This window comes from Neoarius graeffei, chromosome 6 (assembly GCF_027579695.1).
Source record: "Neoarius graeffei isolate fNeoGra1 chromosome 6, fNeoGra1.pri, whole genome shotgun sequence".
NCBI lineage: Eukaryota > Metazoa > Chordata > Actinopteri > Siluriformes > Ariidae > Neoarius > Neoarius graeffei.
The window spans coordinates 24,100,156-24,112,310 of NC_083574.1; the positions used below are offsets into that span (position 1 = coordinate 24,100,156).

Genomic DNA, 12,155 nt, shown 5'->3' on the forward strand with positions numbered 1-12,155 from the left:
ACATTAGCCAATGTGAGAGAGGCCTTCAGTTGCTTAGAAGTTACCCTGGGGTCCTTTGTGACCTCTCGGACTATTACACGCCTTGCTCTTGGAGTGATCTTTGTTGGTCGACCATTCCTGGGGAGGGTAACAATGGTCTTGAATTGCCTCCATTTGTACACAATCTATCTGACTGTGGATTGTTGGAGTCCAAACTCTTTAGAGATGGTTTTGTAACCTTTTCCAGCCTGATGAGCATCAACAACACTTTTTCTGAGCTCCTCAGAAATCTACTTTGTTTGTGCCATGATACACTTCCACAAACATGTATTGTGAGGATCAGACTTTGATAGATCCCTGTTCTTTAATTAAAACAGGGTGCCCACTCACACCTGATTGTCATCCCACTGATTGAAAACACCTGACTCTAATTTCACCTTCAAATTAACTGCTAATCCTAGAGGTTCACATACTTTTGCCACTCACAGATATGTAATATTGGATCATTTTCCTCAATAAATAAATGGCCAAGTATAATATTTTTGTCCCATTTGTTTAACTGGGTTCTCTTTATCTACTTTTAGGACTTGTGTGAAAATCTGATGATGTTTTCGGTCATATTTATGCAAAAATATAGAAAATTCTAAAGGGTTCACAAACTTTCAAGCACCACTGTATATGCACATATTGTTGGAATTTCTGGCCAGGGATAAAAACTGCCAGCCAATTGAGGTTAGAATGTGTCATGAATATCTAACAAAGCACATTTCTAATACCACTGATACGTAGCAACTGGACCATCCATCCATCATCTGTAGCCGCTTATCCTGTCCTACAGAGTTGCAGGAGCCTATCCCAGCTGACTATGGGCAAGAGGCAGGGTACACGCTGGACAAGTCACCAGGTCACCGCAGGGCTGACACATAGACACAGACAACCATTCACACTCAGGGTCAATTTAGAGCCACCAGTTAGCCTAACCTGCATGCCTTTGGTCTGTGGGGGAAACCGGAGCACCTGGAGGAAACCCACATGGACAGCATGCAAACTCCACACAGAAAGGCCCTCATCGGCCACTGGGCTTGAACCCAGGACCTTGTTGCTGTGAGGTGACAGTGCTAACCACTACACCACCGTGCCACCCATAACTAGACCAATCTAAGTTAATTAGTTCTTATCTTAATGCTAATGATATTTTGCCATAAAGGAATACAGCAAACATATTGCATGGTCCCTGTGTTTTTATTACTGTGAGAAGTTTTGTTAGTGCTGCACTGGTGTTTAACGTCTCTCATAATCATGAAAACAGAAGGCTCAGACCTAAAATGTTTTTACGAGTCAAACTTGGAGGTAGTGATGACTTCATTCATTGCTCATTTTAATATGGCGTAATAAGCAGTAATAAGAAGGAGAGGAAAATATATAATGATGGTTATGACGATGACAACTTCGACTACATCGTTAAAAATGGTGAGAAATGGTTGGATTGCTATGAAATTGGTTCTTTAACAGTATATCTAGGTTGGAGAACATGCAAATGTCCACAAAGACAGTAACCTGAGTTGATAATCAATCCAGAGTCCTGGAGCTGTGAAACAGCAGCGCAACCTGATGCACTGCTACACCTCTCCAGAAACTTGCCTTATCACATGATAGCTTTTGTTTCATGGGACATGTTTATATGTTTTGGACAACCACCATGTTGCACTGCCAAGACAAGCACTGCTGCCTTCATGATGTGGCAAAGTGATGCAGCAGGTAGCACGAGCATGTTGCAAATCCAGGGTCCCTGGTTCAAACCTGTCCACATCCATATGGGTTTCCTCCCACCTTCCAAAAACATGTTGAATTTGGCTCAACTGAACATGTAAATATATGCATGGATGTGTGTGTGCATGGTGCCCTCTAATGAACTGGTTTCCCATTCCCAGAATAGGTTCTGGATTCACTGACGAGGATAAAGTATTAACATTTGAGGATCTAAAGTCCTTCCCGCACTGTATGACGCATTAGGTGGCACCGATCTCCGTTTCTGTAGCCCTCTGCTTCTCGCCTATTACAGTGATGCTTGAAAGTTTGTGAACCCTTTAGAATTTTTTATATTTCTGCATAAATATGACCTAAAACAACATCAGATTTTCACACAAGTCCTAAAAGTAGATAAAGACAACCCAGTTAAACAAATGAGACAAAAATATTATACTTGGTCATTTATTTATTGAGGAAAATGATCGAATATGACATATCTGTGAGTGGCAAAAGGATGTGAACCTTTGCTTTCAGTATCTGATGTGACCCCCTTGTGCAGCAATAACTGCAACTAAACATTTCCAGTAACTGTTGATCAGTCCTGCACACTGGCTTGGAGGAATTTTAGCCCATTCCTCCATACAGAACAGCTTCCACTCTGGGATGTTGGTGGGTTTCCTCACATGAACTGCTCGCTTCAGGTCCTTCCACGACATTTCGATTGGATTAAAGTCAGGACTTTGACTTGGCCATTCCAGAACATTAACTTTACTCTTCTTTAACCATTCTTTGGTAGAATGACTTGTGTGCTTAGGGTCGTTGTCTTGCTGCATGACCCACCTTCTCTTGAGATTCAGTTCATGGACAGATGTCCTGACATTTTCCTTTAGAATTCGCTGGTATAATTCAGAATTCATTGTTCCATCAATGATGGCAAGCCGTCCTGGCCCAGATGCAGCAAAACAGGCCCAAACCATGATACTACCACCACCATATTTCACAGATGGGATAAAGTTCTTATGCTGGAATGCAGTGTTTTCCTTTCTCCAAACATAACACTTCTCATTTAAACCAAAAAAGTTCTATTTTGGTCTCATCCGTCCACAAAACATTTTTCCAATAGCCTTCTGGCTTGTCCACGTGATCTTTAGCAAACTGCAGACGAGCAGCAATGTTCTTTTTGGAGAGCAGTGGCTTTCTCCTTGCAACCCTGCCATGCACACCATTGTTGTTCAGTGTTCTCCTGATGGTGGACTCATGAACATTAACATTAGCCAATGTGAGAGAGGCCTTCAGTTGCTTAGAAGTTGCCCTGGGATCCTTTTTGACCTCGCCAACTATTACACGCCTTGCTCTTGGATTGATCTTTGTTGGTCGACCACTCCTGGGGAAGGTAACAATGGTCTTGAATTTCCTCCATTTGCACACAGTCTGTCTGATTGTGGATTGGTGGAGTCCAAACTCTTTCGAGATGGTTTTGCAATGTTTTCCAGCCTGATGAGCATCAACAACGCTTTTTCTTAGGTCCTCACAAATCTCCTTTGTTCGTGCCATGATACACTTCCACAAACATGTGTTGTGAAGATCAGACTTTGATAGATCCCTGTTCTTTAAATAAAACAGGGTGCCCACTCACACCTGATTGTCATCCCACTGATTGAAAACACCTGACTCTAATTTCACCTTCAAATTAACTGCTAATCCTAGAGTTTCACATACTTTTGCCACTCACAGATATGTAATATTGGATTATTTTCCTCAATAAATAAATGATCAAGTATAATATCTTTGTCTCATTTATTGAACTGGGTTCTCTTTATCTACTTTTAGGACTTGTGTGAAAATCTGATGTTGTTTTAGGTCATATTTATGCAGAAATATAGAAAATTCTAAAGGGTTCACAAACTTTCAAGCACCACTGTACATAGCTAGGGTTTTAGTGGGGTCTGGTCCCCACAAGAGTTTGACTCCCCACTCACATCTGCATTGCAGCATACCTTGCCAGACAGCAGGTACCATTTTTATGATGGTCTTTGGTATGACCCAACTTCAAGTAGAACTCACGATCTCCAAATCGAGAGGCGGACACGCTAACCACTAGGCCAACTCGCAGTTAACAATTTCAGGATGAAAAGGTTTTATGTAGCCAAGTCTATCTGTACAAGACAGCTCCATTACCTTATTGTGCTCCTGACACAGGTTGATGTGCTGTTTCAGGAATCATTTAATCTACTCCCCTTTCTGAATTGTTTGAGCTGATACCCATCCCCATAGCTGGTATGCATCATCTTGTTTCAATACATAAACAGACTAACACTTGGGGCATCTGAATCACGTTAGTTTGTTTACAAACTGCTTGGCAGCCAGTTCGGAAAAGTTACGTGAGGTCATGTGCAGATCAGAGGTCGCAACCGCGGAGCCACAGCAAACATGGTGTCTCACCCAGATCAAATGAAGACTCCTGAATCGAGACAAATTGAAATCTTTAGAAAAATATTTTTATAAAAATAAAAATCGAGACCTGAAATAATCCAAATCTAAATGAGCTTGAAGGCTCTTGAGTGCTCGCTTCTGTGTTGGAAGCTGCCGGTTCTGCCATGTTTGTTGCAACCTTGCTCATTATAATATTATAATGAGGATGAACTTTGGCCGTTTCCATACCCAAGTGTAAACATTAATGCATGGTGTTTTTCCAGCTCATTCTCCTTCACAGGCATGAGGCAATGGGCAATATAACATGTGATTCAAGTACCTGGGGTTATTCTAGCTCCACAGGGTACTATTCATCTTTTTAATACATCAACCTGGGTCACTTTAACAAGTCAGTTGAACTCTCAGAATGTATAAATCAACTACAGTCTTCTTCTTGGACTTCCAAAAGTGTGTTCCTAATGTTCTGAAGAACTAAAGAAGTTTGTAACCCTCCATCATGAGAGTGACAAAGGTCCTGGTTGAGTTCCTGTTTGGTCTTCAAACAGCACTGTTGCCTCATAGCACCTTCTGGTTCCAGGTTTGAACCTCGTGGCTGACTGGGGTGTTTCTGTGTGGAGTTTGCATGTTTTCCTCAAGCCTATGTGGGTGTCTTCCCACAGTCCAAAGACCTACAAATTCCATTGGTGTGAATAGTTGGTGGTCTCTGAGCTAGTCCTGCGACGGATTGATGACCTGCCCAAGGTGTACCACAATATGAACTACTCACCCAAAGTCAGTGATGGGAATAACAGCGTTAGAAATAAACGGCATTACTAACGGCGTTACTTTTTTTAGTAACGAGTAATCTAACTAATTACTTTTTACATCGTTATAACGCCGTTCCCGTTACTTACAATAAAATACTATGCGTTACTTTACTAAAGCTGTTTTCATCTGGCACGCTGCTCGTTCAGCCTTTCTTTACTCTGCTTTAGTGTGGGGCGGGGAGACGCGAGACAACGGCATAGTCAGCCAATCAGAGTAGATTTGGACAACATACGTAGGTAGGCCACGCCTACTGCACTACTGCGCACACTTTCAATCAGAAGACACAGCGATGGCGAGCGGTCAGCCCAACACTGCACTTTCAAACTGGAAATACAGCATTACTTTTCATTACTTGAAATAAAAGGCAAAAATATGTCTACGTGCAATGCACATTATGTCAAGGAACAAAGCGTTTGTCCTCGTCAGTGACCAGTAATTAGTAACAATTTGAATAACTACAAAAATATATTAAATTTGATAGATGTCTTCTCACATTGTCCCACAAAAATATTAATATAGTGTAGATAACGTTACTAATTGGTTCTGTTAAGTGTCCATTTCAGTCATTAAACACATTTAACATTCACTTTTATTATGATTACACTAATTTAATTTGGTTTTTTTTTTTTTTGGGGGGGGGGGGGGGGGGACACACAAAATGTAATGGAATAATTACTTTCCCTGGTAATTAGTTACTTTTATGACAAAGTAACTCCGTTACTAACTCGGTTACTTTTTGGGAAAAGTAACTAGTAACTATAACTAATTACTTTTTGAAAGTAACGTGCCCAACACCGCCTAAAGTCAGTTGCAATTTGCTTCCCCCTGACAGATAAGCAGTATAGATAATTGATGGATGTGGTGCTGACATTAATAAAGCTTTTTAAATGTTGAAATTACTGTTCGCAGCAAGTGACATAGCAGTGCACAAAGAAACGTGCATACAATATTCTCATGTTTCAGATTTTTAAATATGGCTGATAAAAAGTAATTCATTCTGTCAGTACATTTGACCAATCAGTGATGTTCTGTATGGGAGACTCCACAGCTAAAATGCACTCTGGTTTCCCCGATGGGTCCATAGTTCTTCAAAAGGTACCTGCAATGGAAACACTCATCAGCTCATGAAGGGAAGTCAGTAAGAACAGGCAAGAAACAGGACTGAAAGGCAATGCTTGCTTTATGAACATGATTCTCCTGCAATGTTTGGTATGGACTCAAAGAACAATGACCTTTGATTTGATGGATATTCTAGAAATGTGCCACTGAAAAGGCTCCAAATATATGCACACACACTTGCTGTATACCAGTTGAAAAAAGTGAAAGCATTCGATGGCAAGATCAAACAGAATATATTCTATATCAAGAGCTGAAACCTTTAACTTGGTTGGTGTTAAAGATGTGATTTTTATTTGAAAGATCTGGATGGGGGGGAAAGTACACCCTCCTCAATTCTATGATTTTATTGATCAGGGCCCAAAGAAATATTGGGACACATGTGCTTGCATATTATTAGCGACATCCAGCTGCTAAGTACTCTCTTAAGGTATTCTTGTGGAAGTAGGAAGGGTGTACTTATTTTTCCTACCTGGTTTCTGAATACTGGTACTTTTTGGTTTGTGACATATTGAAGCATTAGAGAGAAAAGGAAGAAAACAAGACAGGGTTTATACTGTAGATCACAATCAAAGATGGAGTTGCAAAAGAGGATTGCTTTTAGTTATTTCCTAGAACACCATGTTTGTGAGGTTTTCTATTCCTTTTATACGTTAACTATTACAATGTATCCACTTACATTTAATGTTGAACTTCCATAAACAAGTTAATTCCTGTTATCATTAATGTTATAGCAGTGATAAATCACCATTCTCTCACTTTCTCTTTAAATTAACAGAAAAAAATCTTTGCTTGTTCCTGAAAAAGCACAACCCTCTTCATCCTGAAGGCTTCCCATCCCATATCTCTCTTGCCCCTTTTCCACCAAAGCAGTTCCAGGGCTGGTTCGGGGCCAGTGCTTAGTTTGGAACCGGGTTTTCTGTTTCCACTGACAAAGAACTGACTCTGGGGCCAGAAAAACCGGTTCCAGGCTAGCACCCAGTCTTTGCTGGGCCAGAGGAAAGAACCGCTTACATCAGCGGGGGGGGGGGGGGTTGTTGTTAAGACCAACAACAATAACAAGACCGCGAAAGGTCACCATTTTTAAGCAAAGAGAAGCAGCGGCTGTACAAACGCGAAGTCATCCATTATTGTTGTTGCTGCTTCTTCTCTGTGTTGTTGTTGCTTCAATGTTCGCGCCAAGGTTTATGCAAATGCAGCAACGTAACTGCCATATAGACCCCTTTCACTGACGTCACCCGAAACCAGAAGTAAACAGACCCTGCGCCATTTTGGAAGACCAACAAACTCGTGATAACGGCAGCGGTATGTGAACCCACGAGAATAAAGTGGAGTGGCAAACGACTTAAACAAACAAATCTGAGCTGTTTTATTTATGATTTATTGGCCCAACAGTAGACTTGAAAGAAACCTGTGTGAGACTTGGCAAAAAACTGTGGATATAATGGATAAGTCTGTGCATGATCTGTGGACACTTTGAGGTAAGCAAACGCAAGAAATTCAGATTTAAAACATGCTAAATAGGCCTCAAGTTGATAACTGTATGAGGAGCAAGCCTCCCAGACTTCTACAATTTAATAATAATAATAATAATAATAATAATGGATGGTTTGGGGCTTGCTCTCCCTCCTATTATATAAATAAAACAGTTATTGTGTAGGCATATATCATAAATACATATGTATAATTTGGATAAATTAACCTAAATTATGGATACCTTAATAGTAACAAAAAGTATTAATTTTTCAACTGAAAAGATATATTATTAAAAGATAAATATCAACAAGATTACCTTGGCCATAACTATGTGTAGGTTATTCTTAATAACAGCTGTAATATCACGAACCAAGCCACTAACAACATAATTGTAAGCCTGTAGCCCTTTGTAGGCTTTCAAGTCATCAGCAGTGTAGGCACTGGGTGTAAACAACAAATAGTTTACAATGTCTGGGTAGCAAACAGATGGCAGAATTGGTGTCCGGTCCTCCTTATGTATCTGACACGGAGAAATAATATAAATCGTGCTGCCTACCAGATTACAGTCGTCTGTTTTATTGTATCAGTACTAGTATCACTTACTATACTCATCAGTCATAGATTAGTCCAGTACAACATGACCAGCTTGCTTTTTTTCCATTTGACTGTCGCAAGTTTTTTCAGGCTGGTACAGTCAAAAATTGAAAAAAGTTTTGGCCTACTAAACTAGTCATCGATTCTACTAGTGTATTAATTGGAGTCGACATGAAAACGTTAGGTAAAAACTTTAAACCAGTACAATCTCTTCTTCAAAGTTTCACCAAATGGTTTTATTTATGCAATTTAAAGCTCATAATACTGTATAACTTTGGTCGAGTAAAAACACGGAGCAAAAACATGGCTGAATCCTGAATGACTCCTATAGGCGGCAAAATGTAGTTTCTTTTTCCCTGCCATGGAAGCACACTTGTATACCGAGGAGGAAAGCAATTTGCATTATAGCCGTGAGGCGGCTCGGCTCGGTTTTCCCTTTCGGGCACTCTCGTTTTCTGTTAGAATTTGGTAAAGAAAAAAAAAAAAATTATTTACCAGCTTACCGGGTCCATTAACATAAATCTGACAGCTGACAAGGTCGGGATATAAACGAACTTTTGCGTTAAACTGTGTGCTTGGATTCACATAATTTTTTCTGAGTCTTATCATATGGGTCAAATCCATCAATCACAGCCAGTTTCTCCACATACCGTGCCCTTTCTGCAACTGGTAATGTACTCACATAACCCGAATTATCATCCATCGTGTCACTTTACTCTCGCTCGTACTTTGTTTTATATTGTGAGTGCATGTACTTGGTCTTCCAATATGGCGCCTAACAAAATCTCGCGGTGCAGTGACGTCATGTGAAAGGGGTCTATACAGCGACGTAACTGACGTATACAGCGACGTAATGACGTGGCTCCCCTTAGCACCCCGAGCTATGGAAAAGCAAACTGGTTCTCAGCTGGCTCGCAAGTTGAACGAGTTGTGAACCAGCACCAGCACTGGCCCCGAACCAGCCCTGGAACTGATTTGGTGGAAAAGGGGTATCTGTCTCTCTCTTTGGCATATCACTGCAGTCAGAAATACTTTAATTTAATTAAACCACTTTAATTTAATGTGGACACACACAAGGAATTTGACTCCGGTTCACTTAGCTCTCATAGTACAAAACATAAAAAAGCGTAGACACAAAATCAAGCAAACAACAAAAATAGGTGCATAGTGCAAAGTAATCCTGGTAAGTCAAGTATAGAATAGTTAAATAAATATAAAGTATACAGTGTGCACAGAATGACAGTATAAGTGTTCAGATATTTTACAAGTGATATTACTGATATTGTTAGGGTTTTGCTGGGATTCGAACCTGGTTCGTTGGTGTGATGATCCAGCAAACCCCCACTAGGCCACCAGGGGGATGACTCAAATGCAGAGGCGTGAGGCGGAAGTAGAAAAAGTATCAAAAGGTTTATTTATACTATGTACACTATATACAATCCAGGGCAAAACAAAAAAACAAAAACAAAGAGTATAATCCAAAAGTTCAAAAAGAAAAAGGCAAAAATGCAAAAGCTCAGAAGATCCACAAAACACAGTCACTACTAAATCCAAAAGAAAAGCAAAGTGCAAAACAAAGAACACGGTATAGAGGAAACTGGAGATAAACATAACAGCACAAAGACTCCGTGACAAGATGACTGAACTCAGGGGTATAAATACACAAACTAATTAAGGACACAGGTGAAGATAATTAGGACTAACAGGCAATTAACAAAAAAACCCACAAAACACAGGAACAGTGGCGGCCTCTAGAGGCCAAAATAAATATGACACGAAAAGGAAATAACAGCGGCCTCTAGAGGCCAAAACAGTCCAAGTCCTAACAGATATATGAATCTGGATTTTAGCTGTTTATCACAGAAAGGATTTCCTTTTTGGTGCAATATGGTGCATAGTGCAAAGATGAATAGTAAATTTAAATAAGTATAAATATAAGTAACAGTGAGCACAGAATAACAGTATGAGTGTGCAGATATTTTGCAAGTGATATTACTGGTATATGAATCTGTATTTTAGCAGTTCATCACAGAGACAGCCTGGGGGAAGAAACTGTTCTTGTGTCTGGTTGTTTTTGCATACAGAGATCTATATCGCTTCCCTGAGGGGAGAAGATTAAACAGATTGTGACCAGGGTGTGATGGGTCCGCAGAGATGTTACCTGCCCATTTCCTGACTCTGGACAAGTATAAGTCTTGAATGGAGGGCAGGTTGACACCAATAATTTTCTCTGCAGACCTTATTGTCCGTTGCAGTCTGTTCTTCTCCTGTTTGGTGACCGATCCAAACCAGTAATGGAAGAGCAAAGAACAGACTGAATGATGGCAGAGTAGAATTGTGTCAGCAGCACCTTAGGCAGGTTGAGCTTCCTGAGCTGGCGCAGAAAGTACAACCTCTGCTGAGCCTTTTTGATGATAGTGACTGTGTTGGTATCCCACTTCAAGTCCTGAGAGATTGTGGAACCCAGAAACCTGAAGCTTTCAACGGCAGTCACAGTGTTGTTGTTGATGGTGATGGGCAGCAGAGTGGGGGGCCTCCTCCTAAAGTCCACTGTCATCTCCACAGTTTTGAGCGTGTTCAGCTCCAGATTGTTCTGACCGCACCACCAGACCAGCCGTTCAACCTCCCGTCTGTATGCAGACTCGTCACCGTCCCGGATGAGGCCGATGACCGTTGTATCGTCTGCAAATTTCAGGAGTTTAACGGACGGGTCTCTTAAGGTGCAGTCATTGGTATAAAGGGAGAAGAGCAGTGGGGAGAGCACACACCCTTGTGGGGCACCAGTGCTGACAGTCCGAGTGCTGGATGTGAAGCTCCCCATCCTCACCTGCTGCTTCCTGTCAGTCAGGAAGTTTGTAATCCACTGACAGGTGGAGGAGGGCACAGTGAGCTGGGTGAGCTTGGTGTGGAGGATGTCTGGAACAGTGGTGTTGAATGCCGAACTGAAGTCCATGAACAGAATCCTGGCGTACGTCCCTGCAGAGTCAAGGTGTTGCAGGATGTAGTGCAGTCCCATATTGATTGCATCATCCGCTGACCTGTTTGCCCGGTAGGCAAACTGCAGGGGGTCCAGCAGGGGGTCTGTGATGTCCTTCAGGTGTGACAACACCAGTCTCTCGAAGGACTTCATGACTACAGATGTGAGAGCTACAGGCCTGTAGTCATTCAGTCCTGTGATGGTGGTTTTCTTGGGAACCGGGATTATTGTGGAGCGTTTGAAGCATGAGCGGACTTCACACAGCTCCAGGGATCTACTGAAGATCTGGGTGAAGATGGGAGCCAGCTGATCAGCACAGACCTTCAGACAGGAGGGTGATACACCATCTGGGCCAGGTGCCTTTCTGATCTTCTGTCTGCGAAAAAGCTGACAAACATCCTCTTCACAGATCTTGAGTGCTGGTGTGGGGTCAGAGGCGAGAGGAGGCAGAATAGCAGGGGGTGTAAATGGGTCTTTAATGTCTGAGGGGGGGAGAGGTGTGAATTTGTCGAATCTGGAGTAGAACACATTCAACTTGTCAGCCAGTTGATGGTTCATTGTAATGTAGGGGGATGGTCTCCTGTAGTTAGTGATATCCTTCAGGCCTGTCCACACTGATGCTGGATCGTTGGCTGAAAGGCTGTTTTTAATCCTTTCAGCGTAGCTCCGCTTAGCTGATTTCACCTCTTTCATCAGTGTGTTTCTGGCCTGTTTGTACAGGACTCTGTCCCCACTTCTGTAGGCCTCCTCCTTGGCCTGGCAAAGCTGTCTGAGTTTTGCGGTGAACCAGGGTTTGTTGTTATTGTATGTGTGGAAGGTCTTGGTGGGCACACACATATCCTCACAAAAACTGATGTAAGATGTCACAGTATCAGTCAGTTCATGAAGGTCTGAAGCTGCAGCCTCAAAAACACTCCAATCAGTGCAGTCAAAGCAGGCTTGTAGTTCCGCTTTGGCCTCATCAGACCATCTCCTCACTGTCTTAACTACAGGCTTAGCAGATTTCAGCTTCTGCCTGTAGGAC

The 12,155-nt window shown here is 41.7% G+C and overlaps 1 protein-coding gene across 2 annotated transcripts in view; it reads right to left on the reverse strand.

Moving 5' to 3' along the window:
* Positions 1-5,879: 5,879 nt before the first annotated feature.
* clns1a (chloride channel, nucleotide-sensitive, 1A) overlaps positions 5,880-12,155 on the reverse strand; it is a 61,305-nt gene continuing 55,029 nt past the window's right edge. The window contains exon 10 of one of the 2 annotated variants that reach the window (XM_060923469.1): positions 5,880-6,067. In XM_060923469.1, coding sequence (XP_060779452.1) covers positions 5,986-6,067 — 82 coding nt within the window. In that variant the 3' untranslated portion in view covers positions 5,880-5,985. The remainder of the gene's footprint in view (positions 6,068-12,155) is intronic. The other variant, XM_060923471.1, reaches the window with a different exon arrangement.